This window comes from Prinia subflava, chromosome 6 (genome assembly GCF_021018805.1).
Source record: "Prinia subflava isolate CZ2003 ecotype Zambia chromosome 6, Cam_Psub_1.2, whole genome shotgun sequence".
Taxonomy (NCBI): Eukaryota; Metazoa; Chordata; class Aves; order Passeriformes; family Cisticolidae; genus Prinia; species Prinia subflava.
The window spans coordinates 26,790,364-26,813,104 of NC_086252.1; the positions used below are offsets into that span (position 1 = coordinate 26,790,364).

General features: G+C 46.6%; 1 protein-coding gene across 6 annotated transcripts in view; it reads left to right on the top strand.

Annotated features, from left to right (window-relative positions):
- The first annotated feature begins 306 nt into the window (after positions 1-306).
- The window catches only part of MRAS (muscle RAS oncogene homolog), a 38,734-nt gene continuing 16,299 nt past the window's right edge, over positions 307-22,741 (top strand). For 2 of the 6 annotated variants that reach the window (XM_063400824.1, XM_063400829.1), the window contains exons 1-3: positions 503-662; positions 893-1,057; positions 21,550-21,763. In XM_063400824.1, the coding sequence (XP_063256894.1) occupies positions 21,571-21,763 (193 nt within the window). In that variant the 5' untranslated portion in view covers positions 503-662; positions 893-1,057; positions 21,550-21,570. Of the gene's footprint in view, positions 457-502; positions 663-892; positions 1,058-21,549; positions 21,764-22,741 lie in introns of those variants that run through there. The other 4 variants (XM_063400826.1, XM_063400825.1, XM_063400827.1 and 1 more) reach the window with 4 other exon arrangements.

The following is a 22,741-nucleotide window of genomic DNA, read 5'->3' on the forward strand; positions in this document are numbered from 1 at the left end:
ATAGTAGCTGGTTCTCAAAGGCTCGGTGTGTGCCGTGTTCATGGTTCTCAAAGGCTCGGTGTGTGCCGTGCTCATGTGGCGTGAACGGCGCTTGTACCAGTCCGTGCCCTCCGGCTGCTGCCCGGTTCATCAGACAGAACCGGCTGTTTACCGTCCCCCTCCTCCTCGTTTGCTGGCGGCTGCACAAACCCGCGGCCGGAGGGTCGCTCCGCTGCCCTTCAGTCCCAGCCCCGAGGGGCCCGGGGTGCCGGGCGGGGAGAGCCGGCCCGAGCGGTTTAAGGTGCCGCCGCTGCCGCCCCGCTCCACCTTAACGCGCGGCGGCGGCGGACGGGCCCATTGCCGCGCCGGGGGTCGGCGGGCCCGGGCCCCCGGGAGCCGCGCCGCGGCCGCGCCCGCCGGACAGCGGCACCCACGCGCGTCCCGAGTGGCAAACGCGGCCGAGCCGCCGGGCCGCAGGTGACGGCGGGTCCCCGCTCCGCCGCGAATCCCCCTCGGCGGCGCCCGGGCCGGCCCCCGGCGGCGGGGCCGGGCTATTTATAGCAGCCGCCGCGGCGATATAAGGGATGGCCGGGCGCGGGCTGCGCTGCCGCGGCCGCCGGGGCCAGAGCGCGCGGGGGCCGCCGGCGCTGCCCGGGCGCTGAGGGCGCGGCCCCGCAGCCCGGGTGAGCGGGCGGGGAGCGGCGCCGCCGCGGTCTGTGAGCGGGGCGGGGGGGACACGGCCCAGCAAACAATAACGCGGGTGTGCTCTGCCCGTCCCCCGCGGGGCGCGGGACAGCGCCGCGCACTTTCGGCGCTCCACGCGTGACAAGCCCGCGGGAGGGGCGGGACCGCCGTGACACCCGGCGGTAACCGCGGCGGGGCTTCCCCGTCTGCTTCTTTCCTCTCTCCACAGCGATTCCTGCTGAAATGCGGCGCCCCACGCTGGCATGAGCCCTCCCGTCGGGAGCAGCGCGCCCCGGGCACCACCGCTTTCCCTGGCCGCAGCTCGGTGTCGGGAGGAAGGCGCTGTGGCCGCGGAGCCGCCGCTCGCAGCAGCGCCGGACGGACGGCACGGACGGTACGGGCGGGGGGCGCGGGGCCCTGCCCGCCGGGGCCGGGAAAAGGGAACGCGTGGCGCAATGGTCGGAACGCCGTGCGCTCCGTGTCCTCTCCGGGGTGTGCGCTGAGGAGAGGGGTCGCTCTGAGTTGCGGGGTGTAATGGAAGATGTTTGTAAATTGAGGGTTTGTTGGATTTTGTGTGTGTCAGGGATTACTCTCCCGCCGCCCCCCGCCACAGATTCAGAATCACGGTAATGTTTTAGTTTCCTACCCCGGGTGTGTTTGGATGTGATCTGGTTATGGCGAGGTTTCTTATCTTACATTAAAATTGCTCTTGGATCGCTGAGTACTTTGTATAAGCTTCCATAACTTTTAGAAGGATAGAGATGCTATCTTCAATTACAAAGAGAGGAGGAGGTACGGGTTTGGGTTGGGTAGTTGTTGTTTGTTTGTTTTTTCTGGTTTTACTTTACTTTTACTTTGTATTTTTACTCTCTGCTTTAAGAAGACGAACCGAACCACAGACAGGACAAAGATTTTTCAGACCTTGTGATTTGGATTGCTGGGGATTAGATAGAAAACTTATAGGTTGTTTGTTTGTTTATTTCTTTTAATCAATGGCTCAAGAGCCCTAGAAACAACGTATAAAGGCCCTGCTTCCTAGAGAGAGAAACTAAGATAGAGCCACGCTGGCTGCAAGCTGAGGAGCAAGCTGTGTGTTAGACCTCGGGTGGATCAGTCTCAAGCATCCTGTACTCCTCTGCTCCAGTGACCTTCCCTGTCGGGCTGATCACGTCGTGCAAGAAAGTGAGACTGCACACCGGCAGGTCGGGCTTTTCTTAAAACAGCAAAGCGAACACAGGAGCCCTGAGCGTGAGGCTTTTTCCCAGCACAGGGAGCTGCAGCTCTTCAGCACTGTCAGCTGGCACTGCTCTCCAGTAATGCCATGGAAATACAAAAATCTAAGCCACCAACTCCTCAGATAGCTTAAATCATCTATGTTTGGATTTTATTGGCCGGCATAAAGAGATATTATTGACTGTAAGTGTCTATGTACGTCTTACCTGGAAACAATTGTTCATACAAGAGGTGATATTAAGAAAAGTGAATCAACTTTATAGTGGTATCAGCTATAGATGTGCTTTCTGAATTTTCACTCTGAAATGGTCGAGTTAGCTCAGGCTCTTTCTGCACAAGAGAGATGCATTTCAAAGGCCTAAAACTGTCTCTTTTTAATGAAAGGTACTTGTCTGTTGCTCTGAATCTGTTAAAATACATTTGCAAAAACAGGGTCTATTAATTTAAGAAAGGCTAGGAGAAAGATAAGAGATGGAACAGGGGGTGTGGCAAGGAAATTATTAAGTAATAGCTTTAAAGAAAAACACCTCTCTAATAGAGCTTTGGACTGCCTGAGAGAGGTAAGGCTTCTTTCTAGATATTTGAGTCTGAAAAAACCAAACTAACAGCATCTCCTTAAAAACAATAGTATATGTAGAAAATGGGTTTGACTAGCTTCATATTATAGTTCTGCATCAATTTGTTTGCCTTTCTTTGATTTTGCTCCTCCATTCCAGGAGATACCCAATATGATAGAGTGTATACCCAAACTGCAGAGCGCCAAACACCAAGCATCACTCCTGAACCACAGCAGCTGCACTAGGGTCAGAGCTGGCCTAGCACCTCTTTTCAGAGATTATGTGAGAGGCAGTTCTATTTACTGAAGTTTTTGGTGGCAATTTTCACAAGCTCAAAATTTTTTTGCAGAGGTGCTAAGAACTGCAGAAACTGAACTTGCCCTCTTCACGGAAGAAGCTTTTGTTACATGTGCATATGAGAGCTTTTGGTATGTGCAGCACTGGATAGTTTTTTCTTAACCTGAGACGGAGGCTAACACTAGGGAGTAATAACATTGTATCAGAAGGCGATTAGAGAGGACTTTCTTCTTTCTCCCAACATTTTTTTGGCACTGGTGGAGACATGGCATTTGGGGATGGAAGAAGGAGGATGAGTCCTGCACATGAGCTGGTGGTCATTGGCAAAGGCAATGTAAGGCAGGTGGATATAAGAAAAAGGGATGTGGTGATTCATTATTGTTGACTTTGTGCTGTAGTTTCTTAGGCTCTTCTTTACCTGCAGTGTCCTGAGTCCTCCCTGGCGCATGAGCTGCACCATGCACTCTTAGTAGTGTTTCAGGGCTGACAACATTCGAACAGAAACTCTATTCCCTTCTCTTAATTCTTGAAGACTCCTTGAGCAAAACCATTCAGCTTCATTCATTTCTACCCCTCCATTTTTATCTTCCTTCCTTGGGTGTGAAGTCCTTTTTGCAGCTGGATTCAAGCCAAGAACCTCTACCCACAGCTGCCAAGCCTGGCATTCCTGCTGACCTGCTGGCTCTAGGTGAGTCAGTTCATTAGGATGAATCAGTATGCCCTGTAAAAGTTTTAGGCTCCAGACTTCAGCTTCACCACTCTTAATAATTTGGTTTTGCCCAGGTTATTTGTTTGTCCCTTCTTCAGCTAAGCTGCCACTTCTGGTGGCTCCTTGCTTCAGACTTGCCCAGCTTTTGGAGCCATACAGGGCCTTCAGTTCAGTGCCCCTACACTTTGTGGAGCTGCTTCTGCCTCAGCATTGTAAACTCTCCATGACTGCTCTTCCCTTTACCTCTCTTACCTGCACAGGTGGTTAGGAAGGATTGCACCTCAGCATGGGAATGTGCAGCTCCCAATGCAGAGAATAATTCAGACTCTGGAGGTGGAGAATATTAACATGAATCCACAGGAATGAAGAGGGGAGTGTTTTGGTGGTGGTGTTTGCATAAGCTTTTACTGTCATAAATAAATAGACAGGGGACAGATTCAATGTGAAAAACAGGGAATTAATTTTCAGGCTTCCAAGGCAGGGCTGAGGAAGAAAAGTAGTGTTAAAGATATGGAAATGTGCCTTGAAAGTGATCTTTCAAAGATAGATGACATTATTTTTGTTGTCTGAAGCATCCAAGTTTAATGAAGTACAAAGCAGAAGGGGCTGATTTGGTCCAAGTGACAACAGAATGAGCGTGGGACTGGCAGATGGGAGGAACATTAGCCCACTCCCTGGTGGAGTTGTTGCTTCTTTCTCTTGCTGTATCTTACAGGGGTGCTTGAGAGAAGATACTGGGGAGGGGAGATGAGCCTTCCTGTTCTACTTGAATGTCACTGGCTGTATTTTTCTCCGTGGGCAGACAAAGCTCCAGTGCTCCAGTGGGTCACATCCTGAGTGTTTGTTTCCAAAGTAAATCTAGAGCAACACCATCTACTTCAATAACATCTGCAATAGGCCACGACTGGCTCACTCTGAACACTGAGGAGAGATGAACAGCTGTAACTTCAGATGCTGAATTTTTGGACATACTCATGTTTTTGAGATTTATGGCTCTTTTATTCTCTGTTTGAGAATGTAGTGGAGCAATTGCTGATCCATGCATGTGTATGTGTGAGAAAATGTCAGTGGAGGAGTAATATATATGGAAATCTTGCATAGAGATAGAACAGGCAGCCAATTTGCCATTAGATAATGAAATAATTGTACAAAAAAATGTCTCCTGAAATAACGATTGAGGGGAGGGGTAGGGACATGGTTGGGGCAGGTTAACAATATTTTTAAGTAGTTTGTTCTACTTACAGTACTTGTTACTGTCTTTCCTGCAATTTTACTGCTTCGGACACTGCTTTTCCAGTGAGTGGTGTTTAGTGTTGCACAGGCAGATCGGTTTCATCTGAGACCAGCCCAATTGCTAGAGCTAGGTAAAGGCATGGGAAACTGCCCCCAAGTACTTTCTCTGCCACAAACTGGCCAAAGGTGGGTAGGCTAAGGTCAGCAACTCTTACAGGTACCAATGAGCCTGCTTCCCACTGAGACCACTTTTTTTCTTTCTAAAATAGGATAGTAGAAGTTATTTCTTTGTGGGATGTGTTTGGAGCATAAATATAGCTGAACTTCATAAGGCATCTAAGGATCAGAGACAGTCTTGGATGGGATTCCCCTTCCTCTTCTGGCCAGAACTGACCAGCAGAAATGTTCAGGGCTTGGGCAATTTACATATTAATATTTTGGCTAAAATTTGTTAACCTTGAAATTTGTTTGACATTGATAGGCTCAAAGAGTAAAATCTTTAACTACTTTCTTGTACTTTCTTCTTCTTCTGTAGAGCAGCTTAAAAAGTTCCTGGCACTCCTTCACCTTCTCCCAAATAACACAATGCCTGCCTTCCCTTCTCTTTGAGAAGGTCTGCTTCTGCAAAGAAAGTCGTACCAAATATATAACTTTATGCAGGGTGGTAAAAATGGCTTATTCTTTCTTCATCGCAGCCCTTGACTGCATCTGCCTAGTTCTTGGTCTAGAGATGAATGTCACTCAGGACTGCCTGGGGACTATTTTGCATCTGAATGGTGACTTGTAAAGATTCAGGTAATAGGCCAGACCACTGTTTTATGTAGTGACTGGTGCTAGTCCACTGAAGTCCAAATAGCTGCTCCAAGTTTCCATCATCTCCAGTGAAAACAAGTACAACAGCATCAGCTTGCAGCCAGTTTACAGTAAACCTGCTCCCTGGGCTCTGGGTTAACCTCCTTAAACGTCCCTTGTGGTCAGGTCTGTAACTCTGTATGTGAAAATCAGTCTTGGTGTGCTTTCTGATTTACTGGAGTGTAAATAAACCAAGAAGGTCTTTCACGTTCAGGCTCTCTCATCAGCATATATTAGTAACGCTCATCAGCTTTTGACTGGAACTTTGATGGCATAATTACTCTGAAAGGGTAACATATTCAAAATTACCTGTGTGACTTTGGGAGTTAGATTCCTCAGAGTCTTAGTCATTATTTTAAATAGGAATTAGCTTTTTAAGCTACATGCACTCCTGGAAGTTTTAAGCAAAGGCTTCTCTTTAGCTTGTCTATAAAATGCCAATTTCTAGGATGAGAGTGGCAGCTCTGCCACTCCACTCATTTCAGATATGAAATAAGCATGTTGGAGAAACAATTAGATAAATACTGTGGTAAATAAATTCTCATGGGTAATCTTACTAGAGAGGTCCAAGAGGTAATAATGGAGTTTTCAGTCACCTGACAGCAGGATGGATATGGGCATGCATTTTCAGCTATGTCTTTAGGAAAGCTGAGAGGATAACTGATGTTTCAGCTGTTGTTGTAGGCAGAGCAAAGCATACATTTCTCTAGACAGGATTTGGTGCACTTAAACAGCTTGTGACTAGAACAGTTCAAGTCACTGGGGCAAACATGGTTATCAGAAGAAACAGATAAACTAAGAAAACAGTCCTGCATACTCCAATGTTTGTGTAGGTTAGATTTTAATTTGCTATCAGTCCTAGGGCTCTTTTTAAGCAGTGATGGATTAGTCTTGATACTTGTGCAAGTTTTAAAGCATTCCTGTAACACTTGTAATGCAAAATCTATTTATTTTGCAACATACCTGTGAGATAGGGACCTGCTCTTTATCTCATTTGTACAGCTAGGAAACTGAAGTATTCAGTAAAGCTAAACACAGCATGAAGGATTGATCACATGAAGTCTGCAGCAGGACACAAAGGAGGGTGCTGAAACTGGGTTTCAATTCCCATGAAAATCAACAAGCTCTGGTCCATGCTTTTCCCATCTGGTTCTTTCTTGGTGCTTCTGAAGCAGCTTGTGGTATTTGCTTGGCTAGATGATGCAGGTTTGGCTTTTCTGAGGAAGAAAGCTCAAGCCTGGTGATGGAGGGAGGGAGCTGATGCATATCTGGGGGAACGTGAAGAGTGGGGAGCATCCCCCAGCTACAGATGCCTCCACCACGACTTCTTCAGTGAGTGCCTTCCCCAAAGCTGGCACAGGCTGCTTGTCAGCAGCCACTGAAACTATGTTCCTCTCTGGAAAATCCCTATTCTTCCTGTACCCAAAGCCAGCTCTGCTCTTCTAATAAAGCTGATATGAGTGGCTGGGTTGATGATGGAGCTTTCTGCCCAGCTCCACATCTGCTGCCACAGTGCTGAGCCCTGTGCTGCCTGGGTTCCCTGCTGGAGCAGAGCCTCTGCTACTCCATCTCAGTTGTGAGGGTCACCAGTGTTTGCAGTTTGGTGGAGGAAGCTGTCCAAAGCTGGCAGGAGGAATTTTTTGTTATGGTTGCATGATGAACAGTAACAATGTGAGTTTTATTGCTCAGAATGTATCCACATTTATAGGATGCTATATTTAAAAAGGAGAAAAAATGAGTCATGGGGAGCTATGCTAATGCTAAGTATTTATGTCTACCTCTTGTGAGGCTGAAGGCAGTGGGAGTTGAGCAACATTCTTGTGAAGTGTCTAGAGGATTTAGGGATCAAACTAAAGCCTGCTGAAGTCAGCTGTAAGTCATGCTGTGCCTTGCTCGGGGCCTGTGTCATGTACTGTGTGTGGGTTACAGTGAAATATTCCTCTGGGGGAAACCTGGGAGTGCTCAGTGCTGCTGGCTTCCCTGGGCTCGGGCAGGAGCCCAGGGAACTGCTCCCAGCAGTTATTGCCTGTGACTGAAAAGTCACTCCTGGGTTGGTGCCAGGGCAGGGATGTTGCTGTGCCTGCAGCACCACAGGAATGGTACCTGTACCCCGAGTGGGAGCAGGCAGAGCCTGGCATGTCTCAGCTCCTCCTGCTCCTCCACAGGAGCTGCAGTCCCAAGGAGATGTAATGTCAGGGTCTGCTCTGGTACGAGCTGCTGGAGCTTTCCTTTCAGAGCTGCATAGGGACACAGGGGATGCCAGGGCTTGGATACTTTCACTTATGGCATGTCTTGACATTAATTCAGTTGGCTTCCACTTAATTATGAAGTGCAAATGTTGGAGTTTGTTTTATTTAAAAGTTCTTTAATGAAATTGCGATCTGATTGAGAGCGACAGTGAGTTCAGCTTTCCAAACGTCTGCTTGCCAGCATGCCTCAGCTCCTGTCACAGCTATAGGAAGGACTGGGGTCAGGATTTCACTGCTGGGTGAGCCAACAGTGGAGTACAGAGAGGGACTCTGTGAACAAACCCTGACAGCACCATGTGTCCAAAAAATGCAGATTTGGCAACAGCAAGAGGCACGACAGTTCCTCTGTTTTATCCTCTTTATTGGAAGGAGGAGATTTTGAAGTGAGAAAAAAATAATTATTAAAGCAAAATAACATTTTTTCGTTTGTTTTCTTGTGATTTGTTTTGTGTTGGATTTTTCTGTTTGTTTGTTTGGGTTTTTTTTTGAGAATTGGTCATATCAGTATGAAAATGAATGTGATGAATGTGTTTGAACTTCCTTTAATACAGTTTCGAGTGGTACACTATTGCAGCCTGTTCTGTTTTCCAGTGCAAGGCATACTCTGGTTTATGGAAACAAGTACTTGCTCATTTTGCAAATATAAGCGGGGTTTAAAAGCTTTTGAATAGGGATCTGCTCTTTGCAGTGCTGGAAGCACTAAGCCTCATGGTAAGTCTGATAGGCAATAGCTGGAAAAAGACCCACCCAACCCAGATTAAAATATGTTAATGGACATCAGTGTAGGGGGAATCACATCCAGTGTTTTTTTCTTTTTCCTTTCCACTTAAAGAGCTACTAAAACACCCTCTGTAGCATGTCTTCAGGTACCTGGTGACTCCAAAAAAGCATTTAACTGTTTTGTTTTTTTTTTTTCTGTAAATTTGTGATCCTGTGATACAAGCTCTTTACCAGTTGTTGAAACACAGACTCTGAAGGGGTACTAAATGACAAAATTAACAGGATGCAGATGGAATTTAATCTCTTGGACACATCCAGACGCTGTTATCAGGTCTGTCATCTGTACTTAGCATACCCAGATAGCTCTGAGTGGTCTGCATAGACAGCTGGCAGTTTAGTAGAGATTGTGATCTTCAGAAAATATGTAGCTGATGTCTTGTGTAATACTTGCTATGGAAGTCTTGGTGTCACCAGCCTAAGTGCAACATTTGCTGGCTGGGGAACATATGTCTAGAAAGCAGGACCCTTTGGAAGAAGTTATTCAGTACCAAGCACTCAATCCCAGAAAGAGCCATGAAGGGCACCCACAGAGCTTGTGCTGCAGAGTGATGAACTGGGAGTGGGGAGATCACTGAAGGAATCCCTTTGGCCCAGTAGAGCTTGCTGCTGAGCTCCAGCTGCTGACTGAGGCTGGTTTGGTGGCTGCCGAAGTTTTGTGGGGACAAGAATCCCTAACTAACCTTGGAACAGGAGGAGACATGCCCCAGTGCTCTGGAAAAACCCTCAGCTGTTGTGAATTGTTTTTGTGCAACAGTGCAAGGTCAAACACTGCTGTGGTAGCTCTCAGAATAGTGCATGATCTCGCTGTTAAGGTACCTGCCTGCATCTGACACAGCTGCCCTTGGAGACCAAGGCAGGAATTGCCTGAGCCCACTCTCTGCACTTCACTGCCACTTGAAGAGACCTTGGTGGTAGCTGGAAGGATCGTAGCTCAGAATTAGCAAGTCCAGGGGCTGTGATCAGCTGCAGCAATGAGGTGGACTTGAATGAGTACTTGCAGCACTTTCCTAAGAAAATACTCTGTAGCTCAAGGGCAGAGTACTCGGAGAGAGGCTTCTGCTTCCTCCACATGCTGTGGATGCTTTCAGATCTAATCTGCAGAGAATATGTCAGGCATGAGGAGCTGTGCAGACCATTTGCTGTTCCTGAGGTTTGGGCAGGTCTGAAGAGATACTGAATGCTCTGTTAAGATGCTCGGCCGGGCATCCCTTCTTCTGTGCATCCTGCAAAATAGCTCCACGAAGCACAAAGATGCTGAGAAGCTGCTGCATCACCCCAGTCCTGAGAGCAGCACAGGGTTTTGTTAGATGAGATTTACTTGAGTACTAAGTCTGGCTTAAAAAGTTTGACTTGGACCAAATGTCTGTGGAGTGTGAAAAGGCTTTCATGTTAACCCGCAGAGTTAACTAAGAGAATATATAATTCCTTATTCTTTTTGCAATGTAGCAAGCCTGTTTAATTAGACAACTGGGATTTGAATTATTAAATACAGAACATTTCAATCTACTTTTCTGTTGGTAAAGATCTCCAGCAATCCCATTTTTATTCCATAGATTTTTAAATTGAGAGTTTCAGAAACTCTTTGAACCTCAGGAGGGTGACTTACTGGATCCAGAAGGACAGAGAAATAGGACTCTTATTTTAAGGTCTCCTGAGCACAGCAAGTTACTCTCTGTTGTTTACATACTAGCCTCAGAAGAATATGGAAATAAATGCTAGGCTGTTGAAGCGAAGCAGAAAAATTGCGGTTTTGGGCATCTCCTGTGTCAAAGCAACTGTTTGGTTTTGTGCAGCATAAGAACAAATCTGTCTACTGCACAAAACACTGGGAGCAGTTCTCTGGTTTGGGGGAAAAGAGAGCAGAGCAAGGCAACAGGAGCTGCAGTTCATGTGGGCTTGGTAAGACTGGTGAAGATGGACTGGCATAGCTGAGAGGTGGGAAGGGACAAAGAGGAGCTGTCTCAGCCAGAGCAGTGAAGAGCTGCTAAACCTGGGCAGTGATTGGAGGTCTGCCACCTTCCAGACAATGACAAAAGGGCTGAGGAAATGCCTACTAGTGTCCAGGGTTGGGGCAGACATGCTAATAGCCCTGGGTAGGGTGTCCTTGAGGGCAGCGGGAGGTGAGGGACTTGCTTACTTAGCCCCAAAAAACTCCTTAAATATCTCCCAACCTCAGGCTCCTCAAGCCCTCCTGACCCTAGGCTAATGTATTCTGGTTCCTGTTTGGGACTGGTGCACTTCAAAAGCCATGTGGAGTGGAGGGGTGGGTGGACACCGTGGGTGGAACTGGTGACCCAAAATACCATTTCCCCTTCCTAAGGCTGGGCGTATACCAAACTTGTGTCTCTGTGTGGTAAAAGAATATGAACCAAAAGTGCTGAGAGATGCAGTGGTTAAATTGAAACATGCTGTGGCAGGATGAAAGTAATCTTGTCCCTTACAAGGCCTTAATGCTTTTGGGTTTTATTTATTTTATTTTTTTTTCAAGTGGCTGCTATCCATGCTGTCTCTCTCTGTGCTTATAATAGAGATATTTTTATATGCAGAGATGTGTCAAGATGCCATCAGGTTAAAACACTCCATGTTGTATTATTGCTCACTAGGTTGATATAAAAAACAATAGTTGTGTTTTAGTTAAAATTTTAAGTCTGAAGTGTCATTGAATATGCTGAAGCGTAAGAGGATAACTCCATGTAAGGGTCTGTGTCCCTTGCAGAGAACCCTGCCATACAAACAAGGGCCAAATACAATTTTTTTCCTGTTTCTGTGAGTCTGGTATGTAAAATATGATGCAAATGAGAGATTTACCTGGATTGCCAAGACTAAGGCTAATCCATAATCTCTTTGCTTGGTTTTGAAAATAATGGCACTGTACATGTAAAGGAATGGGATATGAGATCTACCCTGAGGCTAGAGCAACATAATTCTGCGTCCTGCTGGTTTTGAGAAGGGACCTTGGTGTATTGACTTGGTCACAAGTTTGCAGCAGGGTAGCTGTACTTCAGAACTGTGTGGTGGATAGAGTAAAAAAATGGGTCTTATGGCACAACCCAAACATTTCTTTGGAATTTCTCAGCCAAGGTCCGTAGGAGATTGAACATCTTCCCTTGCTCAGATTCTTGAGTTTCAAACAGAAGGAGAGCAGAGTAGTTGAACCAAAGCAGTGATGTGGAAGAGCTAATCAAGGACCAGGGATTCTTCTTTGATGGTAGCTCTTGAATTCCCTCAGTAGTCTAGACTCAGAAACTTTGTCCAGGTACTTTGCTTTATTTGGTTCATTTGGTTTGTGATCTCACCTGTGAAGTGACCCTTCCCTACTGCTCAGGTAAAGCACAAGTGCTGGACACTTGTAGGAGCTCTGTACCACTCAGGGGCAGCTGCAGAGTACAGCGGCACTTAGTACCACCCACAGTTAAGGAAAGGTGAGTGTGGTCCAGCCCCAGAAAATGACAGCAGCGTGGCAACACCAGTGTTTAACTGATGCTTTAACCTCTTGTCCCATCAAAGGTCCTTATCTGCCCCTTTGCCAAGACTCAGTGGTGTGTTCACTGCATGTATTGCTCTGTAGCCCAGCGCATCTCCTCATTCCCTCTGGGGCAGCATCCTCTCAGGGCACCTGACTGTGCAATTTCTGCAAATCTGTCAGTGTCAGCCAGATGATAAGACAGCAGGAGGCATCATGCTGGGCGTGGGGTGCTGACTGAGGCTGGTTTGAAAGCTGACTTCTGAAATGAGTATAACCAAGTGTGGTGTGTTTCTCCCATGTGAAAACAGTTTATAGGGTAAAAGCAGATGTTATTGTTTGGTGTGTGTGAAAGATGCTTTGTGGCAGAAGTGGGTGTGCCTCTCTTTTCCTTTAACTGGCAAGAGAATCTGCTGTTGCTTTCTTCTTTTCTTTTTTTTTTTTTTCCCCACCAAATGGTAATTGAGTTTTGAGGAGGTTTATCTTCCCCTGAAGTTGTGGGTGAATTTCTGATGTGATTGCACAGTGTAGTGGTGGTTGGAGCCCTGCTGTTGCCTTGTTCATCAGAGCTGCTTCACGAGAGTGCAGAACACTTTTGAGGTATGATTTCCCATAGCATGCTAATCCAGGGAAGTGCTGTAGATTCACTTGCTGGCACTGTTGAAATCCATAATGCAGCACCACCTGCCAAACCACAGGGCATAATGGAAGTGTTAATGAATGTACATACATACCCTCCCACACGGCTGCAAGTTGAATGACTTAAGAGTCAAGGCAGAGAATTTAGGCTGAGTGTAGAAGGAACCAGAATTAGGGCATCCTGATGCAGATCTCTGCTGAAACCAGAGCTGAGGGATGGCCACAGGGGTCTAAAGTTGGGTCAGCTGACTTACAGGGTGCTTTCAAAGATATGTTGATTTTCAGCTGCTGCTCTATGGATTCATCCACTCATGACACCTGAGATGTAACTTGGACATTCAACAACAAAGTGCAGGTACTGAGCAGCACCAGCTGGGGCCCTGGTACCTCTGTTCTGGGGAGAGATTCTCAGGGGATGCTTCTCTCCAGTGCTGGCAGGGTGAAGGCACTTGACAGGAGAGTGGACTCGAGTCATGCAAGGGTGAACTGTGCTCCTCAGGGCTGGTTTGGCCAGCCGCCCACTGTTGCGAGTGTCAAGGTGTGTGTTTGCCACCAGGCTGGCACAGAGCAGACGGAGCACGGAAAGAGCTGACAGCCAAGGGATTTGCCAAAGAGAGGAGAGGAAGAGGCAGCAGGGCTGGCCTGGCACATGGCTGGGATGCTGGCAGTGTACATGCACCCTGTCCTCAGGCAGGTTCAGTGGAGTGCTGTGGCTTTGTAAAACCCTGTATCACCATGTGTGAGGCAGAGCAGGGCCTATGCATGAGTGGGCCTCAACCCACTCCTCATCCCTGTACCCAGCCCCAAGTTCTGCCCACCGTCCTCTTTGAGACAAGCAGTTGGATTTGCCAAGTATGGAGTCACCTCCCCAGCATGCTGTACGTAAATAAGAGGCTTATGCTCTTGGCAGACACTGTAACGAGCCTGGAAAAAATTACTGTTACGGGTCCTGGCCCAGTGATGACATCTTGGAGTCTTCCAAGTGACAGAGTAATGACATGGACCTGGGAAATGCCTGGAATAGCCTTCCACACAGTTCTGGGATTTAGCGTCATTAAATTCTAAGAAAAATGGGCCATGTGCCTATTTGGGTAAATTTGAGAGATAGCCATTCCTTCATCTTCTGAAGTCCATGCTGGTGAAGCTCTACTAAATCTCCAGCATTACAGACCAGCATACTCTCTGTTCTTTGGTACCTGTACATGAGTATTACATGTGTTGTGGGGAACTGGAAGGACTGTCCTTGATCCAAAACCCTGGGAAAACTCAGAGAGCCCTACAAGCCTGCCCTGTGCTGTGGGGGTAGAACTATTGCAGAAACATCAGTGCTGCCCCATAGCTCACAGATAATTTCAGGGAACATTGTGATGCAAAGTGAACAGGCTATGTGTCTTTTTTTTCCATAGGATATGTATAACAATAGTCTTTTTGCCTAGGAAGGACATAGAAATGAGTCGAGTTTTGGAAAAGATTTGCAGGTAGAGGACAGATTTTGGAAATAGCCTGGAGATCCTCACTCTCCTCACCTTCCTTCATCTGTCCCTTGGACTTGATAGGATTCACCCATCCCCTAGTGGAAATGCTATTACCAGGGAAATTCACAGCCTTCAGCTCTTTGCAGCTGTCTAAGAGATGCAAAATGTGTTTGCCAGGAGGGAAGGGAGTCTTTAAAAAGCCATTTAAATCCTGAAAGACATCCGGTAGCAACACTGGAGATGTAAAAAGCATTAAATACTGAATTGAGCCTGACTGGAAGACAAGCTTGGAGCCAAATGCATTGATTGATTTGCAGGAGGGTGACTGGAATGAGTTGGCCCTGTACCATTTCTATCCATTAATCATCTCCAAAGCATCCATAGGTGCCATGAAGTCTGTGCCTTGGCTCAGCCATGTGTGGGCAGCAGGGTGCCCATAAGGCTGCAGGGCAATGACCCATCGAGGAGCTGGGCAGAGGGGTGGACACACCCCTTATTTTGGCAGGGGCTTTGGGACTGATGTGGGGAAGGCAGGGGTGGAGCTGTGAGGAGGTCCATGCTGGGCAATCCTTGGTGCTGCTTAGGATCCCCTCACAGCTCCATGATGCAGCACAGGAATTCATTGTCTGGACCACTTCCACCTGCCCAAGGTGATGCTGGTTGAGGCTGGGAGAGCTGTGCCATGCACATCTGGCTGTGCCATGCATCAGGGCCTCATGAAGGCAGCAGAACATCTGGGCTGTAAACGGGGCGTTGCTGAAGCACTGAGCTATTGCTTCAGAAACCTCACTGTACAGTATTAAGAGTAGCAAAACCACCCAGGGCAGTGAATTTGGGGTCTTTTCTATTGGTGTGTCAGCAGGCTGGGATGTGTAGGAGGGAAGCTGCCCATTTCCAGGGATTGTGTGAGCAGGAAGGGCAGCTATTGGAATTCGAAGCCGCTTCCTCCACTAAATTTGTTCTTGCTGTGTTATCTCTGCCTGGGCAGGGCAGGGGAACATCTTGGCTATCTGCTTTTTTGCTACAGTGTGTTTAGGTCAGCTTCATTGGTTCCATGATAACATAGGAGAGGCCTTCCTGGCCTCATTAGCAAAGAATTTGCAAGAGTAATACAGGAATCTGTCATCCCCTGATGTCTCCTGAGAGCTTTGGAAATAAATGGGTAAGGAAAGGGATGGTGGATTTAAACACACAAGAAGTAATGGAGGTAAGAATAGCTGAGCCAGGCCCCAGTTACTGCTTGGGATGCTCTCATTTTGTACCTTGGCTAAAGGCTTGGATCAGCCTCCAGTGGACACCCCTATCCATACAGTTATATTTGAGGTCTTAGAGATACAGGAATGGACCAGTATCCCTTTCTGGTAGCATAACTGTATTCTTCTACAGAACTGGTAGTGGCAGAGCTGTAACTACAAATGATCTAAATCTGACTGAAGTGCTGTTTTTAATAATAATAATAAAAAAACCAAATCTGGCTTCTGCACCTGACTGTTGGCTTGTCAGAGTGACAGAACTCTTCTTATTTTGAAAAGGGCACCACATCACCAAGGGAAACAGGCTGAAGATTAATGGAGTTGCTGTGGGAGGTGGAGGAGGAGTTGGGAGAGGGAGCAGAGTTGGTTTTGGATGACATTTGTCAGTATGATTGACTCATGCTGTGCTGCACTTGCATACAGACTGGGACACCGACAAGCACGTGCTTCCCAGTAAAAACAAGTGAGTCCCTGAACCCCGGCTGGCCACGGGAAAGCTGCTGCTCTGTTCTACAGCAAGGGCTCCTCCTTACATCACCTAGGGATTCGCAGAGGGGGACAGTGAGGGGGCCGCCCACTACCTAAGCCATTTCCAGTGACGTGGCTTTTTATTATTATTATTTGTTCAGGCTATAATTCTGTGTTTCCTGAAATAACTATCAAGTATTCATCAGGCAGCTACTGCCTTTAGCTGCCTTTTGTGTGAATCTTAAGTGCTTCATTACTCCCCCAGTGCATTTTCTTTCTCTTACAGTAAATCTGAGCAGCATCTGTGTGGTGGAGGAGGTGATGCAATTTTGGGTTTAAAGGGAGAAAAGTCCTGTGTGGCACAGGAAGCCAGTGAGCCATTCAGGGAACACAACACTTGGGGTACAGCATCTTTTTGCCCAGGAGGAGAATTAAGAGGCCACTTCCAGGACCCACACTTGCATCCCCCCACATTCAAAGCCCAGCCAATTTCAGCTCTTTATTGCTTGGTAGAGGACTTTATTTTAAATGACAGTTGTTTTAAGGCTCTTTTTTTTTTTTTTTTTTTTCCTTTTAGTAGCAATCTGATAGTGCTTTGATCACTGCTCCAAAAGGAAATCCCTGTAATTTCCTGTGCAGGTCTTACCAGGTGCTGGGCTCCATCAGATCCGGAAGCTGATGGGAGTTGGGAGCACCTGTTAGAATCTGCCTTCTTAGAAAACCTCAGAGACTTGAAATTCCACTTGTGATTTGAAAAACTTAGTGCCAGAACTACAAAGGGCATCAGACTCTGGCTTCCCACATGACAGATCTGTTCCATGCTGACTTCCCACTGAAGACTGGAACATGGTCCAACTTCTGTTCAGTGTGTCCTTTTGGAGGCATTGACTGGGAAGGAAATCTGACAGGCTGGAGAAACTTGGCTAAGAGTTAATCATCTTTATTTAATAATAATTGGCAGTGGTTTTTCATACACCTACAAGTCCTTTGGGTCTTGAAGGCTTGGGACATGGTCATGCCTACTTGAGGGAGAAATTCCTGAAGTTCATTCAGTCCTGATGAGCATGACTCAAGGGAAGCAGCAGCTTCCTAAAAGGGCATGTCCTGTCTTTCAAGGATTCTTAGTAGTTCCCAGCCCAAGGGATTGCCTACAACACATCGGGCTGAACTATTTTAGTACCTGGCTGGCGTCTCTGGGTGTGTCGTGGTGGTTGTGTGGCTGCAGCCAGCAGTCTGCAAGAGGAACAGAGAAGGAAGTGTTCAGATTTCGCAGAGTTTCAGCCCTGCAGGCACTGCGTGGAGCTGCTAATGCTTACAAAGTGGCCGGGTAAAAGGGTGTAATCGAGTGAGCTGTGGGTAGAGGAAGAGTTCTTAATTGCAACCGTGGGAGTAGTTGGCAGCCTCAGTGGCTGATAGTCTTCCTCAGGTGAGATTGGCATCCTCAGCTATGCAGAGCTCTGGCAGGCCATGGGTGAGGAGCCATGGACCAAAACAAGCAGATGATAGGAAAATTGTCTTGGCCATGGGTTGATGGAATCATCATCATCCATGCTTATACATTAGTATGTGCTAAATCATAGCCTACTGCTGAAGTGGACACAGGCTTCCTGAAGTTGTCTGCTTTGGAGAGCTGCAACAGAGGAGGAGGGAGCTTGGTAGTTCCTACACAGGCCCTGCTGTAGCTTTTTCTGGAGGTTTCATAACAGAATTAAGCAATTTGTGTTGCATGTTGCCATGGAGACTGTAAATCACTGTCATGCTGGCCTTCTCAGTCAGGGAGCTGGTGCCTTTAATTGCACTAACCTCTCCTACAAATCCAGGGCTTGGTTCTGAGCTTGCTGATCTTCTGTAAAGGCCTCGCCTTGGAAGCTCAGCCTCCAGGACAGCAGAGCAGGAACCAGGGAAAGGGGTGCCAGCACACTGAATATTAACTATTTGGGGTCCATTTTATTTTTTATTATTGTCTTATATGGCCACAACCCTGCTCAGAAGCTGTGCTCAGACCCACTTGCATTCAGGGCAAGTTTTGTAATGGGGGTGGGGATTAGATACACTACCTACATTTTGTGGGGCAGTCATACAAAGTTGAATGTGGTGTTTTTGTTACTTGGCTGCTCCAAGGGGATAGCTCAGCCCTTCCACTCCATCTCCATGTCCAGACAGGTAAATGGGCTTTTATGCAGTTTATTCTGCCTCCTAAAAAAGCTACTTTTTGCTGAGGAGGCTTCCTCAGTGACACCCTTGGATCAATGTTTCTTTTTTCTTCACATCTATCTACCATAGAAGTAGCCACACTTCTGACTGTCTCAGCATTACTGGCTTGTGCTGTCAGTCCACCAGTTGTTGCCAGTGTGTATGAAGATGTTTGTATAAATCAGACTCCTTCCAGTGACTAAACCAGAGCCCTGACGGCATTTGTCAGCGTAGGGTATGGATCCTTCTCTTGGCTCCTTCAAAATAACTATATAAATTGTAAGATGATTATCATCAGAGCTTATTAGTGTATTACCACATGCTGCTTTGTATTCAGACAATAGATAAAAACATTCGTGCTTCACTTATCCCAGTCAGATCTACAGCAAACACGCTTATTCTTGCTCCCATCTGAGGAGGACTGTGTCAGTACTCTTGCCAAAAACACATGAAAATCAGCCCAAGTCTTTTGCACTTGGAGCTCTGTGCACCTTTGGAAGTGTTCAGTCTTTTTTTTTTTTTTTTTTTTTTTTTTTTTGGAAATGATATATGCTGTTTTAAAGGTTTGACTCATGAGCTGGTTACGTTTATAATCTTGTCAAGGCAAGAGTTGTCTTCTTGCTTTGGTTATCAGGGCAGATGGAAGGGTAGAGGGACTGAAGTGCTTGACTTTCAGAAGGTTTTATGTACATGCATGGCTGGAACATGGGACCTGCCATCTCAGTAGGAAGAAGTGTTTCCATGAGCAGTAGAAGCAATCCTGCAGAAACATCTAAACTTGTTGCCTTTTGATGCCCTGGAGTTTTCATCTGTTGTGCTGGCATCACCTAAAATACAGGGAATTGTGCTCAACAAACCAGCCTACAGTTCTTGACTTTTTTTTTTTTTTCCCAAAATTTATTTTTTCAGTTCAGTTCTTGCTGTTTTCACCCAGGCTGTGTAACACCCAGTCTGGTGGTTCAGACACAGCAGGACAAACTCCTGGCCAGGCTGATTCAGCCGATAAGCATGCTGGGCAGAGACACAGTTTGTACAATGGGCTAAACATTATCCTAGCACTTCGGGGAGCATTTCGTGCAAGATAAGCTTGAGGCTTCTTAGGAGTGGGTTAAAGGGCTGGCACAAAATGTCAGTGAAAATGTAATGCTTGTTGCCAAGCAGCAGCTTGTGGTTTTGTGAGGAGGTCAAAAATCGTGCATAAACCGAGTATGTTTTTCACATCCACAGACTGTCCCCCACCATGTCAGTAACAATCAGTCTTTCATTCTGCCTGGCTGGAGCTGCTCTGCTGTGTAAAGAAGGATGGGGTGAAATCTTGGCCATGGGCAAAGAAAAAATTGTCATTAAATGTGTTGGAAGGAGGGGCCGAGCTTTAGCCAGGGTCTGTGTCTCAAAAAGCCCGTGAGGATCATCTGACCCAAGAAGGATTACAGAGAAATAAAACTTGGTCTTTTGAGCAAAAATAAGGCATTTAGTTGAAATTCATAGGCTTTTCTGCAGCTGAGCCTGCTCTGTATTGTTGTGTGGTCTCATAAATATGAGAAAGTGGCTTACTCAAAAATAGGGCTAAAAAACTTTTCCTTGGGGTTGTTGTAAGGAAATGCAGAAAGACTATTCGAAACCTTAGCTGGTTTGGTTTTCTCCCCATCCAACAACTGTTGCTTGCAGTGGAAATTCTTGCTGTTCTAAAGAATTCCCTTCAAGGGTGATTTAGAAACAAGCAGACTTGATCATGCTTCTTCTTGCTCTGAAAATGTTGGCTTGTCTCATCTTGGACAAGAGTCCTTGGCTGTTCTTAGACTCAGCAATCTCATCCTCTGACTCCTCTTTATGGGTTTTTCTTCTTAGGGGTAGTATGGGGTCTCCAGTGTACTGAAAGAACATAAGACCCCCAAGTTTGCCAGGTGAAAGTGCTTTTATGGTTCAATATTTTGGATTAAACTGAAGTAATGATTTTGGAGAAAGCAACTAGAGAAATCAGAAGCTAACCTGGATTAGGGAATTATGTTCTTGTGTTTTGACAAGAAAACATTCAGCTTCTGTGGCACAGAGCACATCAGTCTTGCTTGGTGGTTTCTGAGAATGAAAAAGTTTAAGCTGTCTTTTTAGTGAAAAAGAAATCCCTGGGGTTATTGGGAAAGCCTCCAAAAGCTTGTGTGGGTTGGTGGGGACACAGGTTGGGAGCCAACAGTTTATGGAGGTTCTCTCAGAGCAGTCCTGGTCCCACCTCAGTGCTGAGCCCAGCCAGCACCTGCAGCCCAAAGCACACAGCAAAACGAGAATGTGTGGGAGCAGGTGTCTGCAGAAAATGTCACCACAGCTGCTGCTGCACTGAACAGTGTTTTCAAGAAAAGCAATACCAAGAAAATCAACTGCCTTGTCTTCAGCCTTATCATTATGATGGGTTTTTAAAATTATTTTTCCTTCAAATATGTGAAAGACCTCCCAGAAAATGCAATGGTCATTCAGATCTGGGAGATGGCCACCTGTTTGCTCTGTGATCTGAGTCAGCATCACTGCTGCCCATGGGTAGGTGGAGGGCACTTACATGTACACAACCTCCTGCCTGGCTTCTCCTTCAGTCAGCAGTCTCTGCTGCTGAGGGTTGAAATGGGCCAGCTGGCAACAGCTGCCTCTTCTCCTTTCTCCACATACCTGTGCTATTGCCCAGTTTCAGCCAAGGAAATTTTTTTGTCTTTCTTTTAGGAGGCAGCACTGAGGTGAGGGGAGCAGTGTGACCGTGCTGCTGGGAAGGTGCTCTCCTGGCTGTGTCACAGCCACAGGCACCAGCCTTGCTGCCACAGTAGGGTAGAGGGTTTAAAAAAAAAAAAAAAAGAGGCAAAACAAAAACCACCTGTTGTTCCTGGCCTGCTGCCTTCTTGTTTTTATTTCTCAAACTTGAAAGTGAGAGAGAAGAAAGCGGCTAAGTGCATTTTTGTCTGCTGGCAGAGCCAGGATTGGACCTTTAACTGCAGTCTCATCCATCACCACCAGTTCTGCCTCCAGATCTGGCCCTGGGATGTGACACACCATTTAATGTTTGCTATACCTTGGGTTAAGCAGGGAGGAGCAGCACAACTCTGACTTAGCAATGAGATTTGGTCTCTGGCAACAGGAAACTATTGGGAGCTTGACAGGTACACTGAGCCGGGTGATTTTTGTCATTGCCATGTGGACCCAGCCCCTGTAGGAAAGCTGTTCAATGCCAAAGGTGTTGCATGTGCATTTGGTGACAATTAGCAATGCTTATAGACAAGGCAGGAGTAAACAAGGCACAGTGGTGGAGTTTTCTGCACTTGTAAGTGCTGGGTCTGAGTTGGAGTAGATCTTTTGGGAGGGGTTGGTGCTGCTGCTCCTGACGAAAAGGATTTTGGATGTCAGAGCTGTCTTCATTCTCACTTCTTGGGCAGCAGATAAAAGCTGCCTTGTGCAGATTGCCCTCTTTTCACTGCTGCTGAGTGACTGGAGATGCTCTCTTTCTCCAGCAGGCTCAGCACACTGGAAGCATGGCTACAAGTGCTGTTCCCAGCGAAAACCTCCCCACGTACAAGCTGGTGGTCGTTGGAGATGGTGGTGTGGGGAAGAGTGCTCTCACTATCCAGTTTTTCCAGAAGATTTTCGTGCCAGACTATGACCCAACTATTGAAGACTCCTACCTGAAGCACACAGAAATAGATGGGCAATGGGCAATTCTTGATGGTAAGCAAGCCAATCTCACAATCCCCTTTCCCTTCTAGCTGAGCATAACTGCAAATAGACCTCAGTGTCTCCCACAGCCTGTTGTGTACCTGTGTCCCTCCTGCTCTGCTGTGGGCTGGCGGGAGCTGGAGCTGCAGTGCATGGTCTGCAGCAAGTCTCCAGCAAAGCTTCTGCTTGCAGTTGCTTTGGTTCCAGTTCTGCACAGAAGTGTTTGGTGCAGGCCTGTGAAAAGGCCTTACTGCTGTTTGGAGTAAGCTTTTGCAGCAGGTGAATTACAGCACTGCCAGGTGGCTGTTGCTAATGGTACTTCATTGTGGTTGAGCTCATCACCTGGGAAATAACAGTGGGCTGGTAACTGAGTGAGGGTTATAGCCAGAAAGAACATTCAGTCAGAACTGTTGTCCACTGACAGTGAAGAATTGCTATAGCTCTTAACTCCAGCTATTCAGGTGTGATGTTTTTATATTTATTCACCTGTTTCATTTAAATATGGGTAGAGTACCAGCCTGGAGAATTGTTGTAACCAAGAGTTTTCAGTTCTTTGAAGAAAAACTGCCTTTTTTTTTTTTTAACAAAACAAAAACAGTGAAGCACACAGACAAAAACCCCACACAAACAAACAAAAAAGAAATCATTAAAAAAAACCCCACCACCCAAACAAAAGTGACGTGATTAGGAGGTGAGGAGAAATTTCTGTATTACCTAAAGCTGCAGCTTGTTCCTTTGTGCTGCATGAGGCAGACTAACCACAGCTTCAAAGGGAATCTTGCTCTTAAATGTTGTAAGTTTTTGTTTTGCTTTATACAATAGTTAGGTAGTACATAAAAGCAAGCATTTTGTGCTGTAATTACCCAAGTTCATGTATGTGGCCACTAACATAACTGAGCTAAATTTAGCCTCGCTTGTGCTGAATTCAACCTCTACCCTCTTGTCAAGAAGGCTCAAGATCTTTGGTGTCTCTGCAAAAGTGTCTTTGGG